We start from the raw sequence: 27,436 nt of genomic DNA on the forward strand, positions 1-27,436 counted from the left end.
TATTAACCACCACAGTTTTAGCTACCAAACTTTCAAAACCCTTCAAAGTTGCCATCGATGCTAGTGACATGGGAGTTGGAGCTGTACTGCAACAGGATGATGAAGATGGGATTGAACTGCCAGTTGGTTACTTTTCAAAGAAACTCAACATCCACCAGAGGAAATACTCCATGATTGAAAAAGAACTATTGAGTTTGGTACTGGCCTTACAACATTTTAATGTGGATGTCATGAACAATGTGTCAGAGACGGTTGTATACACAGATCACAATCCTCTTACATTCTTAGAATGCTTTAAAGACAAGAATATGAGACTATTTTGTTAGAATCTTATGCTATAGATTTTAAATTTACATATCATACATGTTGCATGTTGTAAGAATGTAACCACAGATGCATTATCACAGATTGAACTCATAAAACATAGATGAGATTGGTATCTATTCAATGTTATATATAGGTGAGAAGAGGTTAGTATGAACTTAGATTAAAGTCATATGTCTGTCATGGTAATGTGGTCAAGGAATAGAACAAAAAAAAGTCATCTTTTCATTATGATCTTAAGGGGGATTTGGAGGATGTCAGGAAAGGCTTATCCAAATAGCAAACCAAACTCACAATAGTAACAGATGAGAGCTCAAAGTATACTGAAGGTTAGGATGTAAATCTGGCAGTTTGTGGACTGGGAACCAGACAAAATGATGAAGAACGTTGCTATGTTGTTACTCAAAGCTAATTTTATGACTTGTGTTCTTTTGGGGTGGGGTGAGATACTTCCCACCCCTTAGTGCTCTTGTTTATGTGGGATATTCTTAACTAAACAGGAACTGTAGAGATTCTAATTTGTCACAGGAATTCTTAAATTGCAAATTCACAATTTCAGCCAAATATCTTGTACAGAAGCACGGTTCTCATCAGTAGTTTTAGCCTTCGATTTGTTTGCAAAAACAAGCTGGTGACCATGTTAGGAGAAAGTGAGGACCGCAGATGCTGGAGATCAGTCAAAAGTGTGGTGCTGGAAAAGCACAGCAGGTCAGGCAGTATCCAAGGAGCAGGAGAGACGACGTTTCCAGCATAAGCTGTTCATCAGGAACACGGGGGTGGGGCTGAGAGATAAATGGGAGGGGAGGGTGGGAAAGTAGTTAGGAACGCAACAAGGTGAGGGATGATGGTGATAGGTCAGAGCAGAGGGTGGAGTGGATAGGTGGGGCAGAAGATCAAGAGGGCAGTGCTGAGTTGAAGGGTTGGACTGGGGTGAGGTGGAGTAGGGGAGATGAGGAAACTGGTGAAATCGACATTGATTCCATGTGGTTGGACGGTCCCAAGGTGGAAGATGAGGCATTCTTCCTCCAGTTGTTGGGTGGCTAGGATTTGGCAGTGGAGGAGGCCAAGGACTTGCATGTCTTTCGTAGATTAGGAAGGGGAGTTGAAGTGGTCAGCCACAGGGGTTGTTTAGTGCGTGTTCCAGAGATGTTTCCTGAAACGTTCCGCAAGTTGGCGTCCTCTCTCCCCAACATACAGGAGACCACACCAAGAGCAACGGACACACGAGACAAAGTGATTGTATGTATAGGAAAATCTCTGCTGCATGTGGAAGGATCCTTTGGGACTCTGGATGGAGGTGAGGGGCCTGGGGGGGGGGGGGGGGGGGGGAGGAGATGGAGGGTGTTTGTGGGGAATGTGGACCTAACGAGGGAGTCGTGGAGAGAATGTGGAATGCTGAAAGGGATGGGGAGGGAACTATATCTCTGGTGGTTGGGTCTGACTGTTGGTAGCGGAAATGGCAAAGGATGATGCTTTGTATCCAGAGATAGGTGGGGTGGAATTTGAGGACCGGGTGGTTCTATCCTTGTAGCCGTTGGAGGGGTAGGGTTCAAGGGCGGAGGTGCAGGAAGTTACAGGACATTGGTTAGGCCACTTTTGTAATATTGCTTGCAAATCTGGTCTCCTTCCTATAGGAAGGATATTGTGAAACTTGAAAAGATTTACAAGGTTGTTGCCAGGGTTGGAGGATTTGAGCTTTAGGAAGAGGTTGAATAAGCTGGGGCTGTTTTCCCTGGAGTATCGGAGGCTGACGGGTGACATTATATAGGTTTATAAAATCATGAGGAGCATTGATAGGGTAAATAGATAAGGTCTTTTCCCTGCGGAGGGGACGTCCAGAACTAGAGGATGTAGGTTTACGGTGAGAGGGGAAAGATATAAAAGAGACCTAAGGGGCAACTTTTTCACACAGAGGATGGTGCATGTATGGAATGAGCTGCCAGAGGAAGTGATGGAGGCTGGTGCAATTGCATCATTTAAAAGGCATCTGGATGGATATATGCACAGGTAGGGTTTGGAGGGATATGGGCTGGGTGCTGGCAAGTGGGAATAGATTAGGTTGAGATATCTGGTCGGATGGACGAGTTGGACCGAAGGGTCTGTTTCTGTACTGTATATCTCTATGACTCTAAGTGGAGGAGATGCGCTGAAGGGAATTGTTGACCATATGGAAGGGAAATTGCGGTCCTTGAAGTAGGAGGCCACCAGGGATGTTCTGGATTGGAACTGATCCTCCTGGGAGCAGGTGTGGTGAAGGAGTTGGAATTAGGAGTAAGGGATAGCATTATTACAGGAAAGGGGGTTGGGAGGAGGTGCAGTCCAGGCAGTCCTTGAACCCACTCCCCAACCGCAGTAAGGATAGAATCTTCCCGTTCCTCACCATCCACCCCTTTAACCTTCAGCTACAATGCATCATCCTCCGCCATTTCTGCCACCTACAGTCAGACCCAACCACCAGGGATACATTTCCCTCCCCAACCCTTTCAGCATTCCGCAGAGACCATTCCCTCCGAGACTCCCTTGTTAGGTCCATGCCCCACCTACCAACCCACTCTCCACTCCCAGCACCTTCCCTTGCAAGAGGTGTAAAACCTGCACCCATACCTTCCCCCTCACCTCCATCCAAGGCCCCAAAGGATTCTTTGACATGCAGCAGAGATTTTCCTACACACCCAAACACCGCACCCCTCCAACCGCAACAAGGACGCAACCCCCCAGTCCTCACCTTCCACCCCACCAACCTCCGGATACAGTGCATCATCCTCTGCCATTTCCGCCACCTACAAATGGACCCCGCCACCAGAGATATATTCCTTTTCCCACCCCTATCTGCTTTCTGTAAAGACCATTCCCTTCGCGACTACCTCGTCAGTCCACGCCCCCTAACAATCCATCGTCCCCTCCTGGCACCTTCCCCTGCTGCCGCTGGAATTGCAAAAGCTACACCCACACCTGCCCTCTCACCTTCATCCAAGGCCCCAAAGGAGCCTTCCACATCTATCAAAGCTTCACCTACACTTCCACATGTCATTTGCTGTATCCATTGCACTCAATGCAGTCTCCTTTACATTGGGGAGGTAGGATGCCTACACGCAGTTCACTTCAGAGAACATTTTCAGGACACCCGCATCAGTCAACCCCACCGCCCCATGGCCGCACACTTCAACTCTCCCTCCCACTCTGCCGAAGACATGCATATCCTGGGCCTCCTCCACTGCCACTCCCTTACCACCTGACGCCTGGAGGAAGAATGCCTCATTTTCCACCTTGGGACCCTCCAAGCCCATGGCATCAATGTGGATTTCACACCAGTTTCCCCATTTTCCCTCCCCCCACCTTATCCCAGTTCACCTTCCAGCTCAGCACCGTCCTCATGACCTGTCCCATCTGTTCACCTTCCTTTCCACCTATCCAGTCCACCCTCCCCCCCGACCTATCACCTTTACCCCCACTCCACCCACCTATTGCACTCTCAGCTACCTTCTCCCCAGCCCCATTTATCTCTCTACCCTGAGGCTCTCAGCCTCATTCCTGGTGAAGGGCTTTTGCCTGAAATGTCGATTTTCCTGCTCCTTGGATGCTGTGCTTTTCCAGCAACACACTCTTGACCTCATCTACTGTGTCCGTTGCTCTCGATGTGGTCTCCTCTGCATTGGGGAGACAGGACGACAACTTGCAGAATGTTTCAGAGAACATCTTTGGGACACATGCACTAAACAACCCCACCGCCCTATGGCCGACCACTTCAATTCCCCCGAGGACATGCAAATCCTGGGCCTCCTCCACCACCAAATCCTAGCCATCTGACAACTGGAAGAAGAACACCTCATCTTCTGCCTTGGGATCCTCCAACCACATGGAATCAATGTTAATTTCACCAGTTTCCTAATTTCCCCGCCCCCACCTTATCCCAGATCCAACTCTCCAACTCAACATCGCTCTCTTGAACTGTCCCACGTGTCAATCTTCCTTCCCACCTATCCGTGCGATCCTCTGCTCTGACCTTCATCTACCTATTGCGTTCCCCCCCCCCCCTCCCCCCCAGCAGCCCCTCCACATTCCTGATGAAGAGCTTATGCTCGAAATGTCAACTCTCCTGCTCTTCGGATGCTGCCTGACCGGCTGTGCTTTTCCACAGTTTTTGACTCTGATCTCCAGCATCTGCAGTCCTCACTTTCTCCTAGGGTTGTTAAGGCGGCGTATGGTGTGTTGGCTTTCATTAGCAGTGCGATTGAGTTTAAGAGCTGCGAGGTTATGCTGCAGCTCTATAAAGTCCTTGTTAGACCACACAAAATATTTTTTTCAGTTCTAGTTGCCTCATTATAGGAAGGATGTGTAAGCTTTTGAGAGGGTGCAGAGGAGATTTATCAGGATGCTGCCTGGACTGGAGGGCACTTCTTATGAAGAAAAGTTGAGGGAGTTAGGACTTTTCTCATTGGAGCGAAGAAGAATGAGAGGTGACTTGATAGAGGTGGACAAGATGATGAGAGGCATAGAGTAGATAGCCAGAGAATTTTTCCCAGGGTGGAAATGGTTATCACAAGGGGGCATAATTTTAAGGTGTTTGGAGGAAGTTTAGGGGAGATGTCAGAGGTAGGTTCTTGACACAGAGTGGTGGGTGCGTGGAATGCACTGCCAGCAGTGGTAGTAGAGTCATATACATTAGGGACATTTAAGCAAGTCTTGGATAAGCACATAGATGATAGTAAAATGAAGGATGTCTAGGTTAGTTTGATCCTAGAGAAGGATAAAACGTTGGCACAACATCGAGGGTTGAAGGACCTTTATTGTTATACGTTCGAGATGCATGGCAATACTAGCTCCAAGTCACCTTGCAAACCACACACCGTTCTGTTTTGGAACTATATCATCTTTTCTATGTTGCTGGGTCAAAATTCTACAGCATCCTTCCTAGCAATACTAAGTACCCACAATGCCAATTACTCCAGTCAATCAACAAGGCAGCTCACTACCGTCTTCTCAGGGCAGTTAGGGATGGAAGGAAATACTGACCCAGCCAGCAATACCAATTTATGATTGAGATTTCCTGTGAACTGGCAAGTTGCAACTGAAATTTCACAGTTTCACATTCAGCTGTATTTTTGCTGAAATTTCCTATCAATTTCATTAGTTTATTCACAACATCAAAAATGGACAGTAACAATCGAAAATCAGCTTAAACAGTCAGGGTCCAAGAAAAATTATGAACACTCAGCAGAAAATATGATAATTTGAGTGGTAACCTATATATTATTCATGCACATTAGCATAGCAGCAGCTTCCACCAATTCTTTTTTGTTTTATCAGCAACATCTGAGTGAAACCATCACAGAGATAGCATAATTTTAAATACTAGTTACAAGGATGGAAATCTTAAACTATAATGGAACCAATGTAATTCGTGCCCAATTTTCCACTTTTCTATTACACGCAAAGTAGAAATTTAACACACCGAAAAGCAGAATATTGCGGATGCTGCATGACTTACTCTGTTTCCAGGATTTTTGGTTTTGGTTTTGGAAGCTTATCCCATCTTGAAGAATGTGATTGTGAATGATTTTCAATGTTTAATGTGATTTATAATGAATCCCACAAAAATGCATGCAATGGAATAGAACTTTGAAATCTCCGTTAGGATAAAAAGTTCAGTATTCCCAAATAATTCCCAGAAAAATTACTTTGCCCCACCTAATGCCTTGATCTTAATTTTACACATTAGAAACCACTGTTGTCACTAAAAATTAGCATGAACAGCTTTTTAAATGTCGCTTGGGGAAAATATTACACTGTTATTTAAATTTCATGGCATTAGCAAAGTAACTGCTTTCTAGTCTAAGGAAAAAATAAATCTAATTGTACGGTCTGCTGCAGGATCATTGATGACAACTAATATTTATTGTTCTTATTATATTTCCTACAGTATCTGGTAGATGGATGAAGTGCAAATATGAAGCCTTAAGTGCGCCTAGTAGGAAAACTATGGCTTATATTACATAGTACCCTCTTAAGTGCAAGACAAAATCAGCCCAAGTTAATAAGGCACAATATTTACATGTCAGGTAACAAGAATACAGCATTTTTCCCTTTGACTGGCTCACAATTTTTTTTATTTTTCATATGAATCATGATGGAGTGAAAAACACGAGAAACAGGCAGATAATTTTACACATTCGATTGTGGAAAAGAAATGTGTTGTCAACAATCACATTAAAGCAAGACCAGTTTACGAACCTCTTTATGACAGACAGTACAGAGTGTCTGTAGGTTTTCAAGAGAGCATTGTCCTCCTCCATCATATACTGGTCTGATATGGTCCACTTGCCAGAACTGTCCCTCAGTTGGATTCAAAATAATGTCATTCAACTGAAACCAATGGATTATTAAAAAAAAAATCAGTTATTTCATGATTCAAAACTTATGCAAACGTATCTTATTTCAGCAAAAAACACAGATTTTTAAATGAATCATAATGCCACAACAAATTATTGAAGAAATTAATTTAAATATTTGTAAATAAAGCTACTTCGAGTGAGAGGAAGAGTATTCAATAACATTTCTTTTGAGGAGATTATATTGTAGTAATTTTCAATTATTCCTGCACAAACATTACCATGGAAACCAGGTCATGATTCAGGAGTGGGCTATACAGGGGCTTTGTGTGTTTAGAAGAAACAAGTTTGAAATAATTAGTAATTATATAACATTTTTAATGTACTAAAATACCCATGGCACTTCAGAGGAAATCAAATTTGGTTAGAAAACAAAAGTTTTTCACTGATCCACTCCAGTAGATATAAAACCAGATTTTAAAAAGCTTAGTCAAAGGTGGGCTTTAAAGGAAGAAAGGCTGGCAGAGAAGTTTAAAGAGGGAATTCTCGAACTGAGGAACCTCAGCTAAAAGTATAGCTCCCAATGTGGAGCTATTACAATGGGAGGCCAGAATTAGAGGCGCACAGATTAGATTAGATTAGATTACTTTACAGTGTGGAAACAAGCCCTTCGGCCCAACAAGTCCACACCGACCCGCCGAAGCTCAACCCACCCATACCCCTACATTTACCCCTTACCTAACACTACAGACAATTTAGCATGGCCAATTCACCTGACCTGCACATCTTTGGACTGTGGGAGGAAACCGGAGCACCCGGAGGAAACCCACGCAGACACGGGGAGAATGTGCAAACTCCATATAGTCAGTCGCCTGAGGCGGGAATTGAACCCAGGTCTCTGGCACTGTGAGGCAGCAGTGCTAACCACTGTGCCACCGTGCCGCCCACGTATCTTGGAGAGTTGAGGAGTGGAGAAACAAAATCATGGAGGGCCTTGAAAATAAGGCTGGATTTTAAAGTCAAGGCATTGCTTAACCAAGAACAAATGCAGGTCAGAGAGAGTGCAGTGGTGATGGATGCATAGGATGCATGTACTGTACATGCAAAAATAGATGCAGTGTTTTCAGATATGTCACAGAGACAGCACCTAGGTGGGCCTCAGATGATTACAATCTATAGTAATGATAGATAAAGTGACAAGTAATGTATCCAGGTTTGCTAATGATACAAAGCTAGGTGAGAATTCAAGCTGTGAAGAGGACACAGAGACTAACAAAGAGATATAGGCAAGTTAAGTGAGTGAGCAATAAAATGATTAACAGAGTCCATGGAACATAAGTGCAGCTCTTCGAACGTGCTCTGCCATTCTCAACCATGGCTGATCATCTAAGAAACCACCATATTTCCATATAATCCTTGATGTCATTAGTAAATAGAAAGCTATTAATCTCTGACTTGTGCTTACATAATGACTGAGCTTCCACAATCCTCTCGGAGAGACAGTGAAAACATTTATTTTCATATCAGTCATAAATGACTTGCCCTTTATTCTGAGGCTGTATCCTCTGGTTTCAGATCCAAAGCCAAAGGAAATATATTGGCCCAGATTTTACAAAGGCCAGATAACCTATTCTGCCGCATAGGTGAGAGTTGAGCATCGTATCCTACAGAATCGCCAACATAGTGGACTCCAAGAGATTTCCTGGAAAATTGAAGATTCTGCTAAGCAATTCCCCTCTTCCTGGAGCCCTCTGAAAGTACCAATTAAAATCAGAGACTTTGGAGGATTCTACTGCAGTTAAGTAAATAATTATCAAAATAAAGTTTGGCAATTAAAAACCTTGTTTAATTTCTGGGTAACTACTAAATTGCACCCCCCCAACCCCAAATATAACACACATCCCCAAATAAACATCATTCAACCCCTGAACTTCCAAACCCCTCTCCCTCCAAAAACCTGACACCCAGCCTGCCCTGCCCAGCTGACGTAATACCATTTCATCTCCCCATTCAGACCCACCCCATTCTCACTCCTTTGTATCTCAGCTCCTTCCACTACAGGGCTTGACAGCATACCCCCACAGAACAATGCACGCATACACCCTGACCTATCCTAAACATTTCATTAATTATCTGACATCCTTCCCTGCATCTTGGCACCGTAGTATTCAATTCATTGATGCGTGGTTTGTCATTAATGGAGTTGGAGGGGTCCAGTAAGGGGAGAGAGGTGTCAGAGAAGGTCCAGGTGAATTTGTCGTCAGGGCCAGCACCACTCTGATCTAAACCAGAGTATTCAAACCTGACACCTTACAAACTTAGCCGTTCACAGGAGCTGTCAAAGTGATTTAAATTTTCTGTATGACAGATAATCACAGAATACCACAAATTCTTCTACACGAAAGCTAGCATGGTCTGACATCCCCCTAACATCCTGCACTATGAGGGTCCTATTGGATTTGAAACTTGCTGTGAACTTTGAATGGAGCCGTTATCAGATTCTATTGATCAGGGGTCTTTGTAAAAACAGGAACACAGTGATAATCTGACTCTGACTGCCAATCCTTGGAATATCAAGCCCATCCTTTCGGCACCTATTTTGTTGATCTCTTCAAGAATTAGCTAAATTTCTCAGATTGCTTCTCACTTTTCCAAACTCCAGAAAATGTAGGCTCAGTATCCTCAATCTTTCCTCAAAAGGTGATTGTGGCATTATGTACTGGGAGAGTATTCAGATCTTCAGTCTAATTCTTCTGGGGACAATGATTCAAGTTGCACCATGGCGGCACGGTGGCACAGTGGTTAGCACTGCTGCCTCACAGCGCCTGGGACCCGGGTTCAATTCCCGCCTCAGGCGACTGACTGTGTGGAGTTTGCACGTTCTCCCCGTGTCTGCGTGGGTTTCCTCCGGGTGCTCCGGTTTCCTCCCACAGTCCAAAAGATGTGCAGGGTCAGGTGAATTGGCTATGCTAAATTGCCCGTAGTGTTAGGTAAGGGGTAAATGTAGGGGTATGGGTGGGTTTCGCTTCGGCGGGTCGGTGTGGACTTGTTGGGCCGAAGGGCCTGTTTCCACACTGTAATGTAATCTAATCTAATGGCAGCTGGTGAGATTTAAATTCAATAAAAATCTGGAAATACAAGCTAGCCTAATGGCAACCATGTACCCACTGTCAATTGTTGTAAAAGCTTGAGAGAGAGAGAGAGAGAGAGAGAGAGAGAGAGAGAGAGAGAGAGAGAGAGAGAGAGAGAGAGAGAGAGAGAGAGAGAGAGAGAGAGAGAGAGAGAGATGAAAATCTTCTGATTTAACACTGGATCCAATCACAGTGGGGATTTTCAACTCCAAATAGAAGATCAAAACCTTTCTCCTCAATTAGAGACACCCCAAACACTTCCTGAAAAGTCTGATAGAACAAAGACCACACCAATTAGGTTTCATACAAGGTCGATGGGCAGTAGCAGCAGCAACACTGACTAATAATGTGTTCCCATTAATAATGGGTACAAGCAGGGATATCAAATGCAGAAGCATTTTCTTTCTTTATCTAGTCATGGATTTATTTTGTTTTACAATAAAACGCAGTGCAAGTGAACACTGCAAATTAATTTTACTTGAAGTAAAACAAATTAATTCTTGCTTTTACCTGATCGAGGGAAAGCTGTGACAACCATGTATTTTCAAGTAGCTCTTTCCGATGGGTTCTTGGTGTATCTCGGACACGAAGAAACAACTGCTGCACATCGAGGCCACACTGTTGGCAGATTCCACGCTCAGCCTCAAAAACCTTTGATCTCATGTAGCATCGATTGGACCGAACCAAAAAGTCTTCCTGACATTTTTGGGAGCAATATCGTGTATCCCAAGCTGTAGAACTATTATTCTTGCTGACCTGGATTGTTGGCTGTTGACAAGCAAGGCAAAGAGGGTTTCCTTCTTTATTCACAGCTTGTACATAGCCAACTTCCAAAGAAATGGCATTAGCTAGAGGAGTCCTGTTGCAACTTTCATTCTTGACACTTTCACTTGTGTTGCTGAAAGAAAGACAAATACAATATGATAAAAATACGTGCATAAGTATGAGCCTAAAATGCATTTAAAATGAGGTAGCCCTTTGCAAATATGACTGTTCGAAAATGTATTAATCTTTTATGCCCAAATTTGATTTTAAGACAAACCATGTTTTGAACCTATTAAATAGATAACCATGCCTGCTGAATGAACTGAACATAGCTTTGTGAATATGTTGTTACTGCATTGAAATTTGGTTGTTAATATTGCCACATATAAAGTGAGCATTACAAATTTCAAAATGTACTTGCAATTTATTTTAAGTACAATTAAATGATTTTACTATGATTATTTTGATAATCACTGCATATTGGATCATATCTGAAGGCTTACAGTATGAAGACCTCAATCATATTTACATCTCAAATTTGGTGGATTGCAACAATATTTTAAATTGAACATTTTCAGAAAACTGGTTGAAGGCTCAGGTTGAAATACCAGAGAAGAACATATGATGATCATTCAACAGTACAATTAATGCCTGCAACAGTAAATGAAGCTTGAAATATAAACTTCCAACAATTAGTATTACTCAAATGACACAATGATAAAGCTAAATACAGATTTTTAAAATAAGAAAAGCCAGATGTTTGAGTTGACAAATGTTTGATATAACACAACAATTTAATGCATGTTGAGAGTAACACTATAAAACTAATTGCAAAATTTTGTAAAAATGCCACCTTATTTATTTTTTAACATCAATTATACTTGATCCAACTTATATCTATAGGAATTATTACTCTTAAAATGCTGTGCCTTTCTGGCAAGTTTTTTGATTATTTCTTCAGTGGTGAAATGCTGCCCAAGAATTGCACCATTTCTATCTCTCGATGTTTTATCGTCTACTAAACATGAAACCATAGAAACGTACTTGTTCAAATTTTCCTCACTTGGTTGATTGGAATTTTTGATTTTAATTTTGCCATGAAATGCAGACTCTCTTGCTATTACTCGCACAGTTCCTCCTTCACTTTGTGCCTTATTCAGAGATACATCAGCTACATCATCTTTAGTTATAAATCTAAATGAAAGAAATATTTCATACAGATTTTCAGTAAGGCATTCCATTTTTATTATTGCAATGTAAGGACAAAGAAACATTGAGGTAAACAAACTAAAACAAATATTTTTTAAAATCTCTAGTTTTCACCCTGTGTTTTCAAATTTCATTTTAAAAAAAGAATAGGAATTCAGGAATATTAAAATAATCCAATGACCAGACTGTCACTAAAACCACAGCTTTAATCTCCTGAGTAAAAACCCAAAAACTATGGGGATGCTGTAAATCAAAAATAGAAATTGCTAGAAAACCTCAGCAGGTCTGTCAGCATTTGTGGAGAGAAATCAGTTTTGAGGAAGGGTCATTCGATCCGAAACGTTAACATAGAACATAGAAGAATACAGCGCAGTACAGGCCCTTCGGCCCTCGATGTTGCGCCGATCCAAGCCCACCTAACCTACACTAGCCCACTATCCTCCATATGCCTATCCAATGCCCGCTTAAATGCCCATAATGAGGGAGAGTCCACCACTGCTACTGGCAGGGCATTCCATGAACTCTCAACTCGCTGAGTAAAGAACCTACCCCTAACATCTGTCCTATACCTACCCCCCCTTAATTTAAAGCTATGCCCCCTTGTAATAGCTGACTCCATACGTGGAAAAAGATTCTCACTGTCGACCCTATCTAAACCCCTAATCATCTTGTACACCTCTATCAAGTCACCCCGAAACCTTCTTTTCTCCAATGAAAACAACCCCAAGTGCCTCAGCTTTTCCTCATACGATCTTTCTACCATACCAGGCAACATCCTGGTAAACCTCCTCTGCACCCGTTCCACTGCCTCCACATCCTTCCTATAGTATGGCGACCAAAACTGCACACAATACTCCAGATGCGGCTGCACCAGAGTCTTATACAACTGCAACATGACCTCAGGACTCCGGAACTCAATTCCTCTACCAATAAAAGCCAGTACGCCATATGCCTTCTTCACCGCACTATTTACCTGGGTGGCAACTTTCAAAGATCTGTGTACATGGACACAAAGATCCCTCTGCTCATCCACACTACCAAGTATCCGACCATTAGCCCAGTACCCCATCTTTTTGTTACTCTTACCAAAGTGAATCACCTCACACTTAGCTACATTGAACTCCATTTGCCACCTTTCTGCCCAGTTCTGCAGCTTATCTATATCCCGCTGTAACCTGCCACGTCCTTCCTCACTGTCTACAACTCCTCCGACTTTCGTATCATCCGCAAACTTGCTCACCCAACCTTCTAACCCCTCCTCCAGGTCATTTATATAAATGACAAACAGCAATGGTCCCAAAACAGATCCTTGCGGAACACCGCTAGTGACGGCACTCCAAGATGAACCTTTGCCATCAACTACTACCCTCTGTCTTCTTCCAGCCAGCCAACTCCTAATCCAAACCTCCAACTCACCCTCAATGCCATACCTCCGTATTGTTTGCAGTAGTCTACCATGGGGAACCTTATCAAACGCCTTACTAAAATCCATATACACTACATCTACCGCTTTCCCCTCGTCGACCTCCTTAGTCACCTTCTCAAAGAATTCAATAAGGTTTGTGAGGCACGACCTGCCCTTCACAAAACCATGCTGACTATCCTTGATCACATTATTCCTATCCAGATGTTCATAAATCCTATCCCTTACAATTCTCTCTAAGATTTTGCCCGCAACAGGAGTGAGACTCACCGGCCTATAGTTACTATGGTTATTCCTACTCCCCTTCTTGAACAAGGGAATCACATTTGCTAGCCTCCAATCTTCTGGCACTGCTCCTGTAGACAACAAGGACATTAAAATCAAGGCCAATGGTTCTGCAATCTCCTCCCTTGCTTCCCAGAGAATCCTAGGATAAATGCCATCAGGCCCAGGGGACTTACCTATTTTCACCCTTTCCAGAATTTCCAACACCTCTTCTCTACATACCTCAAAGCCATCCATTCTACTTAATTGTGACTCAGTATTCACATTGACAACAATGTCCTGTTCCTGATTGAATACTGACGAAAAGTATTCATTCAGTGTCTCCTCAATCTCTTCAGCCTCCACACGCAACTTCCCACTACTATCCTTGACTGGACCTATTCCTACCCTAGTCATTCTTTTATTCCTGACATACCTATAGAAAGCCTTAGGGTTTTCCCTAATCCTACCAACTAAGACCTTTCATGTCCCCTCCTTGCTGCTCTTAACTCTCTCTTCAGGTCCTTCCTGGCTACCTTATAACTCTCAATCGCCCCAATTGAACCTTCACGCCTCATCTTTACTTAGGCCGCCCTCTTCCATTTAACAAGGGATTCCAATTCCTTATTAAACCACGGCTCCCTCACACGACCCTTTCCTCCCTGCCTGACGGGTATATACTTATCAAGGACACTCAATAGTTGCTCCTTGAACAAGCTCCACATATCAATTATGCCCTTGCCTTGAAGCTTACTTTTCCAAGCCACACATCCTAAGTCATGCCTCACCGTATCATAATTTCCCTGCCCCCAGCTATAACTCTTGCCCTGTAGTGCACACTTATCCCTCTCCATCACTAGAGTAAAAGTCACCGAATTGTGGTCACTGTCCCCAAAGTGCTCACCTACCTCTAATTCTAACACCTGGCCTGGTTCATTACCCAGAACCAAATCCAGTATGGCCTCACCTCTTAACTCTGATTTCTCGCCACAGATGCTGCCAGACTGCTGAGCTTTTCCAGCAGTTTATGTTTTTGTTTGAGAATTAATCTCCTTTCCTTCACTGAAAAAAAACCTACCATTTTAGAGTCAGAGATGTACAGCACAGAAACATACCCTTTGGTCCAACTCATCCATGCCGACCAAATATCCTAAACTAATCCCATTTGCCAGCACTTGGCTCATATTCCTTAAAATTGAACAAAATGTGCTACATTGTGCACAATGTAAATTGTAGAAATTTCATATTCTGACATCTTTGTTTTAATTTTAAATAACAATGGTGTCACAACATTAGGAACATCCTAATAAATCTTACCTTTTTGTACAGCCTTGTCTACGTTGGCTTTTCAATATATTTTCGAGCGCAAGAATAGGACTGCGGAACATTTGACCACTCTTCCTAATTATTCTTTGCTTCATAGAGGACAAGCTGAGCCATTCTCGTACAAAACGCAGAAGCTGAAAATTCAATTTTAAAAAATGTCATGGAGTCAAGATGCAGATTTATACAGAGCTATAGGTAAAACAAACTGTTATGATAGTGACTCAGTTTCAGTGGCATAGATACACTCTCCGACCTGATCCACTTGGACCCCATTCCCCCCACTGACATGACCCTACCCCAGTTAGCCCAGGACATACTCTGCACTCCTCACTCATCCAACCACTTACCTTACCTCTGTAGCTTCTTAAAGAGACTTTGGATTTTTAAACCCTGGAAAACAGCAGATGCTGTTGTTAGAGTTCCTGAGATGCTGTTGTGCTAAGTGGGTACAGACTTTGGTTTTCAGCACTTACCCTGCACAGTTTTGGAAAGTCCCCACAGTTAGGGCACTCCATGCTGCTCAAGAGGCTTGAATCAGAACTTGTGAAGATCCAGGGCACGAGGAGTAGAATGGCAATCCAACTGTGACTGCCAGTTCTCAGAAGATATTGTTCACTCTCAATCAAAATTAACTACTGGTTCAAAATACGACTATTCGCACCATTTTGTATGGAAAAAGCCTTTCATTATTTTCAAATATTCTGACCAATGAGCAATGATGATCCAATTCTTACTGGATGTATTCATGATTCAGAAGATTGTGGATTCAAGTCTGAGCTCAGAAACATGAGCACATAATCCAAGCTGACACTGTTGTGTTGCCTTTTGAATGAGATATTAAATTAAAGCTGAGACTGTCCACTCAGATTAACATGAGATCATAGTGGATGATTCAAATATGAATGGAGGGAGTTCCCTTGGTGTGCTGCTCTATTAATCCACAAAACCCAAAAACAGGTTATTTGGTCATTATGAATATCTTATAAATATTAGAAATGGAGATGTTTGCTGGTATGGCACAAAGTTCATTACCATCCACCACTCCTCAGATACTGAAGCAGTCCATGTCCAAACACACTGACAAAATCCAGGTTTGGGCTGAAAGCTGGCAGCAAAACCCGGACAACATTCAGCTTTGGGCTGGTTTGACATGTAACATTTATGTTAACGCCCTTAGTGAGAGATTCCAATACCTCACCTTGACATTCAGTTGTATTTCTGTTGTTGAATTTTCCACTATCAGGGTTCCCTTTGACCAAAAGAAGCACCTGGAGCAGTCATATAAATACTGTACCTGTAACAGCAAGACAGAGTCTGGGAAGTCCTGACTCCTCAAAGCCTGCCATCAACAGTACACAGGTCGGGAGTATGATGGAATACTTCTCATTTGTCTGGATGGGCGCAGCTCCAAAAGCACTCAAGAAGGTCAACAACATATAGGACAAAGCAACCTGCTTGACTGACACTCCACTTAACATTTTCAACATTCACTCTCTCTAATGTACTATCTCCAAGATACACTCCAACAACTCACTAAAGCTCCTTCCAAATCCATGACCACCATACTCTGGAAGCAGAAGGGCAGCAGATGGATGGGAACACCACCATGTGCACATTTCATGCAAGATTCACACAATCCTGCTCTGGAAGTAATGCTGCCCTTTCACTGTTACCATGTCAAAACCCTGGAACTCCCTTTATAACAGCATTTTGGGTGAATTATGAAATAAAGCGGTTCAAGAAGGCTGCTCACCATCATCTTCTCATGAGTCATTAGGGAATAGCAATACATGTTAATAAAACATACAATGCTCACATGCTATGAATAAAATAATACATGATTGCTGTTTCCTGAAACTTCGAAAGCTACAAAATGCAAATTCTTTCTTTCCATTAATTATAAGTACTCATACTATTCAGTTACAAATGTTTAGAACATTTACTGCACTTTAGGAAGATTCTTGTAATTCAACATTTAGGTTTTTTTTAATTCATTCAAGGGATGAGAAAGTTGCAGGCAGGCCAACATTATATGCCCATTCCTACTTGCCCTTGACAATATTATAGCGAGGGGGTCTACTTGAATGTCTGCAATCCATGCAGTGTAGGTGCACCCACAGAGCTGTTAGCTAAGTAGTTTCAGAACTCTGAATCAGCAACAATGAAGGAATGAATCAACTTCTAGGTGGCCTTGTTTCTATGGGTCTGCTGAATACTGTATTATACTTGAACTTTTGTACCGTATTTGCGGCAGTTTAAGGAGAAGTACTTTATCAAACTTAATTTTAATATATGCTCTTAAAGAAGCATTTCAGACAAGTAATGAAATTCAGACTGCAACCAAATGATTATTATACATTACAGGATTCTGATGATACCTGACATACAAAATAATGCATCTCGTTAAAAAAAATTTCAAACATATTCTATTTTATTTTATAAAATCTGTCAAAGACTTACCACACGACGATTTTCTTTCTGGTCAAAGTACGGTGGCAAATCTTCCCAGTTTTCTGATTGCACATCAAAAGGAATAAAATTGCAGTTTAAAGGTTCTTTGTCCTAATAATACACAAATAGCGAAAAGATTTTACCTGAATGCATCAGCACCACACATTGACATCCAAACCAGTGGAAATAACACATTTTCCACAATATACAGTAGAAATAATCAAGTACACAAAGTTGCACTAACAGGACTGCTTGAACATAAAGCCAATTGAATAAAATGTTATCTACAATCTTAACAGTTCAAACTAAAACTTAGTTTAAGTTCATATCAAAGAGCAAAATAACACGTGGCACATTGTCAATGAGAAGTGTAACAGAACATGCCAGAACAGCACCAGGCATTGCTAATGTTTCCTACTCTGTTTTAAATGGGCATCTCCCTTATTTTTAAACTAGACTCCTAGCTCTGGATTCTCCCACAAGAGGAAACATCCTATCCACATCCAACTGGTCAGGTCCCCTCACGTCTTATACATTTTAATTAAGTCCATTCTGGTTCTCCTAAATTCCAAAAGGATCGAGGGCCAGTATGTCTAGCCCTTCCCCATAAGGCTCATTCTGGGTATTACAGGGGATCCTCGATTTACAAATGTCTGACTTATGAATGCTCCTACTGAAACGCAATTTCAAACAGGTTGTAATTTTAAAGATGAACACAACTTTTCATTTTCCTGCATTGCTTTCTGACTTGTGTACAAAACAACATTTAAACACAATCCAGAAGAGAAGTCATTCACAACCTGGAACTGTGTGTAATCGAGTAAACCTTCCCTGCACTGCATGCAATGCACTAACATTAACACAGTTCTCCAGCTGTGATCTCGCCAATGTCCTATATAACCGAAGATGAACTTCCCGACTCTTCCATTCAATGCCCCCCGCAATACACCATAATACTCTATTAGCTTTCCTGATTACTTGTTCTACGTGCATACTAACCTTCAGTGATTCATGGACGAGGACACACAAATCTCACTGCTTCTGAAAACAGTTCATCCTTAATGTTCCAGGATACAAATGCTACAGGAAGGATAGAAAGGGAGGCAAGAGAGGAGGGGGAGTGGCGTTTTTGACAAGGGATAGCATTACAGCTGTGCTGAGGGAGGATATTCCTGGAAATACATCCAGGGAAGTTATTTGGGTGGAACTGAGAAATAAGAAAGGGATGATCACCTTATTGGGATTGTATTATAGATCCCCTAATAGTCAGAGGGAAATTGAGAAATAAACTTGTAAGATCTCAGCTATCTGTAAGAATAATAAGGTGGTTATGGTAGGGGATTTTAACTTTCCAAACATAGACTGGGGCTGCCATAGTGTTCAGGGTCGAGATGGAGAGGAATTTGTTAAGTGTGTAAAAAAAAATTCTGATTCAGTATGGGGATGTACCTACTAGAGAAAGTGCAAAACTTGACCTACTCTTGGGAAATAAGGCAGGGCAGGTGACTGAGGTGTCAGTGGGGGAGCACTTTGGGGTCAGCGACCATAATTCCATTAGATTTAAAATAGTGATGGAAAAGGATAGACCAGATCTAAAAGTTGAAGTTCTAAATTGGAGAAAGGCCAATTTTGATGGTATTTGGTAAAATTTCTGGCTGTAAGAGCCTGCTCCTTTTTTTTTTTTTTAGGTATTTTAGGTGCTGGAGGTGATTTCTTCAAATTCCAGGAGCAGCAATTACTGTTCTATATGCTGTTGCATTGTTTTGGAACTTTGGGAAAAAAGTCAAAACAACAGCAGTTTTAAAAGGGAGAAGAACAGACAAAGGAAGCACATGGTGAAGACAGTGCAGGAGAGAGAGAGAGAGCGAGAGAAAGAGAGAAAAAAAAGAGAACCTGCACAGTTACTGCCTTTGCTGTTTTTGAAATCATGTGTCGCTGCACATTGGAGTGCATCTGGGGAAATTAACAAACAGAGAATTTCACAACTAATCTTGGAGAAACCGGTTTGGGTGAAGTTCATAACACAGAATCAGATAAGTTAATTGTTGTTTTAAGTCTGTCCAAGAGAAAGGCTGTAGTAGTGAGTACAGTGGGTTCTTTCTTGATTATATGTTTTTGGAGATAAGTCTCTTGATTAAACTTAAAATATAAGCCATAGCTATTAATTTAACCTGGTGCAGTGTTTTGTAGAGGAATAAGATGGTGTTATTTTCTGGGTCTGTAGATTGTGAAGGAGCAAAAATGGCCTTTGCAGTGATACGTACTTCTTGTAAGATGTGGGAGTTTAAAGAGAGTTTAAGGGTTACTGCGGATTGCATCTGCCATAAATGCTGTTGGATGCGAATCTTATCAGATCGAGTGGATCGGTTGGAGAGACAGACAGAAGCGATGAGGAATTTGCAACAGCAATAGTATGTGATGGATGGCAGTTATAGGAAGGGGGGAAAATCTCAGATGCAGTCACATAGATGGGTTAACTCCAGGAAGGGTAAGAGAGGTAGGCACCTAGGGCAGGAGTCTTTTGTGGATATACCCGTTTCAAACAGGTATGCTGTTTTGGAAAATGTAGGGGGTGATGGATTTTCAGGGGAACTTAGCACTAACAGCCAAGTTTCTGGTATTGAGATTGGCTCTAATGCAACGAGAGGCATGTCGGCTTCCAAGAGATCAATTGTGTTAGGGGATTTTGTAGTTCGAGGTACAGACAGACGTTTCTGTGGCCAGCAGAGAAAAGGCAGAATGGTGTGTTGTTTCCCTGGTGACAAGATCAGGATGTTTCAGAGAGGGTGCAGAATGTTCTCACAGGGAAAGAGAGGCCAGCAAGAGGTCATTGTCCATATTGGAACCTATGATATAGGAAGGGAAAAGGTTGTGATTCTGAAGGGAGATTACAGAGAGTTAGGCAGAAATTTAAAAAGGAGGTCCTCAAGGGTAGTAGTATCTGGATTACTCCCAGTGCTATGAGCTAGTGAGGGCAGGAATAGGAGGGCAGAGCAGATGAATACATGGCTGAGGAGCTGGTGTATGGGAGAAGGATTCACATTTTTGGATCATTGAAATCTCTTTTGGGGTAGAAGTGACCTGTACAAGAAGGACGGATTGCACCGAAATTGGAAGGAGACTAATATACTGGCAGGAAAATTTGCTAGAACTGCTTGGGAGGGTTTAAACTAGTAAGGTGGGGAGGGAGGGGGGGGGGGGGGCTGGTGTGGGACCCAGGGAAATAGTGAGGAAAGAGATCAATCTGAGACTGGTACAATTGAGAACAGAAGTGAGTCAAACAAACAGTCAGGGCCAGGCAGGGACAAGGTAGGACTAATAAATTAAACTGCATTTATTTCAATGCAAGGGGCCTAACAGGGAAGGAAAATGAACTCAGGGCATGGGTAGGAACATGGGACTGGGATATCATAGCCATTACAGAAACATGGCTCAGGGATGGGCAGGACTGGCAGCTTAATGTTCCAGGATACAAATGGTACAGAAAGGATAGAAAAGGAGGCAAGAGAGGAGCGGGAGTGGCATTTTTGATAAGGGATAGCATTGCAGCTGTGCTGAGGGAGGATATTCCCAGAAATACATCCAGGGAGGTGATTTGGGCGGAACTGAGAAATAAGAAAGGGTTGATCACCTTTTTGGGATTGTATTATAGACCCCCTAAAAGTCAGAGGGAAATTGAGAAACAAACTTGTAAGGAGATCTCAGCTATCTGTAAGAATAATAGGGTAGTTATGGTAGGGGATTTTATCTTTCCAAACATCGACTGGGAATACCATAGTATTAAAGGTTTAGATGGAGAGGAATTTCTTAAGTGTGTACAAGACAATTTCCTGATTCAGTATGTGGATGTACTTACTAGAGAAGGTGCAAAACTTGACTGACTCTTGGGAAATAAGGCAGGGCAGGTGACTGAGGTGTCAGTGTGGGAGCACTTGGAGGCAGCGACCATAATTCTATTCGTTTTAAAATAGTGATGGAAAGGGATAGACCAGATCTAAAAGTTGAAGTTCTAAATTGGAGAAAGGTCCATTTTGACGGTATTAGGCAAGAACTTTCAAAAGCTGATTGGAGGCAGATGTTCGCAGGTAAAGGGACGGCTAGAAAATGGGAAGCCTTCAGAAATGAGATAACAAGAATCCAGAGAAAGTATATTCCTGTCAGGGTGAAAGGGAAGACTGGTAAGTACAGGGAATGCTGGATGACGAAAGAAATTGAGGGTTTGGTTAAGAAAAAGAAGGAAGCATATGTCAGGTAGAGACAGGATAGAGTGAGTCAATCCTTGGAACAGTATAAAGGCAATAGGAGTATACTTTAGAGGGAAATCAGGAGGACAAAATGGGGACATGAGATAGCTTTGGCAAATAGGATTAAGGAGAATCCAAAGGATTTTTACAAATATATTAAGGACAAAAGGGTAACTAGGGAGAGAATAGAGCCCCTCAAAGATCAGCAAGGCAGCCTTTGTGTGGAGCTAGAAAATGGGGGAGATACTAAATGAATATTTTGCATCAGTATTTACTGTGGAAAAGGATATGGAAGATATAGACTGTTGGGAAATAGATGGTGACATCTTGCAAAATGTCCAGATTACAGAGGAGGAAGTGCTGGATGTCTTGAAACGGTTAAAGGTGGATAAATTCCCAGGACCTGATCAGGTGTAGCCGAGAACTCTGTGGGAAGCGAGAGAAATGATTGCTGGGCCACTTGCTGAGATATTTGTATCATCGATAGTCACAGGTGAGGTGCCGGAAGACTGGAGGTTAGCAAACGTGGTGCCACTGTTTAAGAATAGGCGGTAAAGACAAGCCAGGGAACTATAGACCGGTGAGCCTGACCTCAGTGGTGGGCAAGTTATTGGAGGGAATCCTGAGGGACAGGATGTACATGTATTTGGAAAGGCAAGAACTGATTCGGGATCGTCAACATGGCTTTGTGCATGGGAAATCATGTCTCACAAACTTGATTGAGATTTTGAAGAAGTAACAAAGAAGATTGATGAGGGCAGAGCAGTAGATGTGATCTATATGGACTTCAGTAAGGCGTTCGACAAGGTTCCCCATGGGAGACTGATTAGCAAGGTTAGATCTCATGGAGTACAGGGAGAACTAGCCATTTGGTTACTGAACTGGCTCAATTGTCGAAGACAGAGGGTGGGGGTAGAGGGTTGTTTTTCAGACTGGAGGCCTGTGACCAGTGGAGTGCCACAAGGATCAGTGCTGGGTCCTCTACTTTCTGTCATTTACTTAAATGATTTGGATGCGAGCATAAGAGGTACAGTTAGTAAGTTTGCAGATGACACCAAAATTGGAGGTGTAGTGGACAGCGAAGAAGGTTACCTCAGATTACAAGAGAATATTGACCAGATGGGCCAATGGGCTGAGAAGTGGCAGATGGAGTTTAATTCAGATAAATGCGAGGTGCTGCATTTTGGGGTTGCAAATCTTAGCAGGACTTAGACACTTAATGGTAAGTTCTGAGGGAGTGTTGCTGAACTGAGACCTTGGAGTGCAGGTTCATAGCTCCTTGAAAGTGGAGTCGCAAGTAGATAGGATAGTGAAGAAAGCATTTGGTATGCTTTCCTTTATTGGTCATGGTATTGACTGTAGGAGTTGGGAGGTCATGTTGCGGCTGTACAGGACATTGGTTAGGCCACTGTTGGAATATTGCGTGCAATTCTGGTCTCCTTCCTATCGGAAAGATGTTGTGAAACTTGAAAGGGTTCAGAAAAGATTTACAAGGATGCTGCCAGGGTTGGAGGATTTGGACTATAGGGAGAGGCTGAACAGGCTGGGGCTGTTTTCCCTGGAGCGTCGGAGGCTGAGGGGTGACCTTATAGAGGCTTACAAAATTATGAGGGGCATGGATAGTATAAAGAGACAAAGTCTTTTCTGTGGGGTCGGGGAGTCCAGAACTAGAGGGCATAGGTTTAGGGTGAGAGGGGAAAGATATAAAAAAAGAGACCTAAGGGGCAACCTTTTCACGCAGAGGGTGGTACGTGTATGGAAAGAGCTACCAGAGGATGTGGTGAAGGCTGGTATAATTGCAACATTTAAGGGGCATTTGGATGGGTATATGAATAGGAAGGGTTTGAAGGGATATGGGCTGGGTGCTGGCAGGTGGGACTAGATTGGGGTGGGATATCTGGTCGACATGGACAGGTTGGACCGAAGGGTCTGTTTCCATGCTGTACATCTCCATGACTCTATAACTTTCAAAAACTGATTGGGGGCAGATGTTCACAGGTAAAGGGACGGCTAGAAAATGGTAAGCCTTCAGAAATGAGGTAATGAGAGTCCAGAGGCAGTATATTCCTGTTAGGGTGAAAGGAAAGGTTGGTAGCTATAGGGAGTACTGGATGACTAAAGAAATTGAGGGTTTGATTAAGAAAAAGAAGGAAACATACGTAAGGTATAGATAGGATAGACTGAGTGAATCCTTAGAAGAATATAAAGGAGTATACTTAACAGGGGAATCAGGAGGGCAAAAAGGGGACAAACAGAATTAAAGAGAATCCAAAGGGTTTTTACAAATACATTAAGGACAAAACGGTAACTAGGGAGAGAATAGGGCCCCTCAAAGATCAGTAAGGCATCCTTTGTGTGGAGCCGCAGAAAATGGGGGAGATACTAAATGAATATTTTGCATCAGTATTTACTGTGGAAAAGGCTATGGAAGATATAGAAAGTAGCAAAATAAATGGTGACATCTTGCAAAATATCCAGATTACAGAGGAGGTGGTGCTGGATATCTTGGAATGCACAAAGGTGGATAAATCCCCAGGACCTGATCAGTGTACCCTAGAACTCTGTGGGAAGCAAGAGAAGTGATTGCTGGGCCTCTTGCTGAGATATTTGTATTATCGATAGTTACAGGTGAGGTGCCGGAAGTCTGGAGGTTGGCTAACGAGTGCCACTCTTTAAGAAGGATAGTAAGGACAAGCCAGGGAACAAGCCAGTGAGCCTGACCTCAGTGGTGGGCAAGTTGTTGGAGGGAATCCTGAGGGACAGAATGTACATATATTTGAAAGGCAAGGACTGATTAGGGATAGTCAACATGGCTTTGTGGGTGGGAAATCATGTCTCACAAACTTGATTGAGTTTTTTGAAGTAACAAAGAGGATTGATGAGGGCAGAGCGGTAGATGTGATCTGTATGGACTTCAGTAAGGCATTCGACAAGGTTCCCCATGGGAGACTGGTTAGCAAGGTTACATCTCACGGAATACAGGAAGAACTCGCCATTTGGATACAGAACTGGCTCAAAGATAGAAGACAGAGGGTGGTGGTAGAGGGTTGTTTTTCAGACTGGAGGCCTGTGACCAGTGCAGTGCCACAAGGATCGGTGCTGGGTCCCCTACGTTTTGTCATTTACATAAATGATTTGGATTCGAGCATAAGCGGTATAGTTAGTAAGTTTGCAGATAACACCAAAATTGGAGGTGCCGTGGATAGCGAAGAAGGTTACTTTAGATTACAACAGGATCTGGAACAGATGGGCCAATGGGCTGAGAAGTGGCAGATGGAGTTTCATTGATATAAGTGCGAGGTGCTGCAGTTTGGGAAAGCAAATCTTAGCAGGACTTATACACTTAATGATAAGGTCCTAGAGAGTGTTGCTGAACAAAGAGACCTCGGAGTGCAAGTTCATAGCTCCTTCAAAGTGGAGCCGCAGGTAGATAGGATAGTGAAGAAGGCGTTTGGTATGCTTTCTTTTATTGGTCAGATTATTGAGTACAGGAGTTGGGAGATCATGTTGTGGCTGCACAGGACATTGGTTAGGCCACTGTTGAAATATTGCATGCAATTCTGGAAAATCGGAAAGATGTTGTGAACCTTGAAAGGGTTCAGAAAAAACTTACAAGGCTTCTGCCAGGTTTGGAGGATTTGAGCTATGGGGAGAGGTTGAACAGGCTGGGGCTGTTTTCCCTGGAGCATTGGAGGCTGAGGGGTGACCTTATCGAGGTTTACAAAATTAGAGGGGCATGAATAGGGTAAATAGGCAAAGTCTTTTCTGTGGGGTCGGGGAGTCCAGAACTAGAGGGCATAGCTTTAGGGTGAGAGGGGAAAGATACAAAAGAGACCTAACGGGCAACTTTTTCACGCAGGTTGGACTGAAGGGTCTGTTTCCATGCTGTATGCTATGATTCTCACTATTTAGATAATTTCTTTGAAGTCTTTCTGCCAAAATCACAATTTCATCTTTGCCACACTGTACTGCACTTGGCAGATCTTTTCCCACTCACTTAACCTATTTGCATTCCCTTGTACACTCCTAACATCCTCTTGACAACTCCTATTCCTACCTATCTTTGTGTCATCAGCAAATTTAGCTGGCACACCTTGGACCCCCTTCATTCAAATTATTTGTATAAATTGTAACACCTTGCCTAATCCAGTCATGAATGATGGTTAAAATTGAAGGAGGAGCGCAACAAACATTCTCACCCTCAATAAAATACAAGACTAAAGTATCTGCAACCATCTTTAGCCAGAAATGCCAAGACAACATGACTCACTCCAAGAAAGTCCTGAAGTTGGAAGGCTATGGGCTCGGAGTTGAAAAATGTGGTGCTGGAAAAACACAGCAGGAGAAATCGACGTTTTGGGCATAAGCCCTTCTTCAGGAATCAGGCTATGGGCTCTGACAACTTTCTAGTTTTGGCACTGAAGATTTGAGTTGAAGAACTAGCCGCACACTTTACCATAGTATTTCAGTACAGTTGCAACATGGACATTTTCTCTCCTTTGACTCGTTCACTCTACTGTCTTTGAAAACAAGTGTGGAACTCGTGGAAAGCTTTGGCAAAAAGAATGTTTAAAATTTGTTTAGTCATCTCTAACCTTTTCTCACTAAACAAGCCAAACCTGCAAGATTTCAACTCTGAAATTTAGTTGGATTGTTCTCATTTGCTTCCATATTCCGTGAAAATATGAACATTTTGCTATGCTTCTTTATTTAGTTTAATTTACACCACTAGACAACTCTATTTTATATCAACCACATCGCCCCGTGGCCCAACATTTCAACTCCCCCTCCCACTCTGCCGAGGACATGGAGGTTCTGGGCCTCCTTCACCGCCGCTCCCTCACCACCAGACGCCTGGAGGAAGAACGCCTCATCTTCTGCCTCGGAACACTTCAACCCCAGAGCATCAATGTGGACTTCAACAGTTTCCTCATTTCCCCTTCCCCCACCTCATTCTAGTTTCAAACTTCCAGCTCAGCACTGTCCCCATGACTTGTCCTACCTGCCTATCTCCTTTTCCACCTATCCACTCCACCCTCTCCTCCCTGACCTATCACCTTCATCCCCTCCCCCACTCACCCATTGTACTCTATGCTACTTTCTCCCCACTCCCACCCTCCTCTAGCTTATCTCTCCACGCTTCAGGCTCACTGCCTTTATTCCTGATGAAGGGCTTTTGCCTGAAACGTCGATTTCGCTGCTCCTTGGATGCTGCCTGAACTGCTGTGCTCTTCCAGCATCACTAATCCAGAATCTATTTTATTCAAATAAGTTTAAAAAAAAGTGAATTAACAGAAACACAGTTTATTATTCGTTGGTGGGAAAACTGCATGTGTTTAAGTAGGGGGAGATAATAGCATGAAATTTCATTTAATTAATAGTACATGCATTTCTACTTGTAGAACTGATTTAACTGTTTTCAATACACTTGCTATAAGCAGTCATTTTGACACTGCAAAATGAAGATGTTTGGGTAAGCAACTTTATATATAGTGATGAATCAGATTTTCCTGGGACTTGTACCATTGCAATGGTCCATTTTGTCATGGGGTACATTGAAGTGTACAAAATAAAAATGAAATTACTAAATAAGTTACATTCATTATGATGCTCCATATTTTCAAAGGTGTGTAGCCAAATGTTCAGTGTACCCAGGTCAAAGGAATCACAGCACCTGCACCATTAAGAGAAATAGCTAATTTACTTCATTTGAGCCAAGTTTATGCTGTTGCTTTTAGACTTAAAATAAAGGCAAAGGTATCTTAGCAGCAGACTGATTTCTTGCTTCAAGGTTGGCACAGAAAACAGAGTGAAATATCAAACCAAACTATATGCCACTGGGAGATTTATTGCTCATGGGGTCAAGTTAGAGAGTTGTGTGTTCAAACTCCATCTAGATGGCAGATTTTAAGCGTAGTCATTCAGAGAGATGCATTCACTCCCTGTCTTATTAGTGAGGTAAATGCCTTG

General features: G+C 42.5%; 1 protein-coding gene across 3 annotated transcripts in view; it reads right to left on the reverse strand.

Moving 5' to 3' along the window:
- The window catches only part of zranb3 (zinc finger, RAN-binding domain containing 3), a 178,803-nt gene that overhangs the window by 4,818 nt on the left and 146,549 nt on the right, over positions 1-27,436 (reverse strand). For all 3 annotated transcript variants that reach the window (XM_043694035.2, XM_043694033.2, XM_043694038.2), the window contains 5 exons: positions 17,232-17,333; positions 14,763-14,905; positions 11,594-11,743; positions 10,295-10,682; positions 6,556-6,687 (listed from right to left, as the gene is read on the reverse strand). In XM_043694035.2, the coding sequence (XP_043549970.2) occupies positions 6,556-6,687; positions 10,295-10,682; positions 11,594-11,743; positions 14,763-14,905; positions 17,232-17,333 (915 nt within the window). The remainder of the gene's footprint in view (positions 1-6,555; positions 6,688-10,294; positions 10,683-11,593; positions 11,744-14,762; positions 14,906-17,231; positions 17,334-27,436) is intronic.

This window comes from Chiloscyllium plagiosum, unplaced genomic scaffold (genome assembly GCF_037043375.1).
Source record: "Chiloscyllium plagiosum isolate Xiang-an unplaced genomic scaffold, Cpla_swu_hap1 HiC_scaffold_7, whole genome shotgun sequence".
NCBI classification, from domain to species: domain Eukaryota; kingdom Metazoa; phylum Chordata; class Chondrichthyes; order Orectolobiformes; family Hemiscylliidae; genus Chiloscyllium; species Chiloscyllium plagiosum.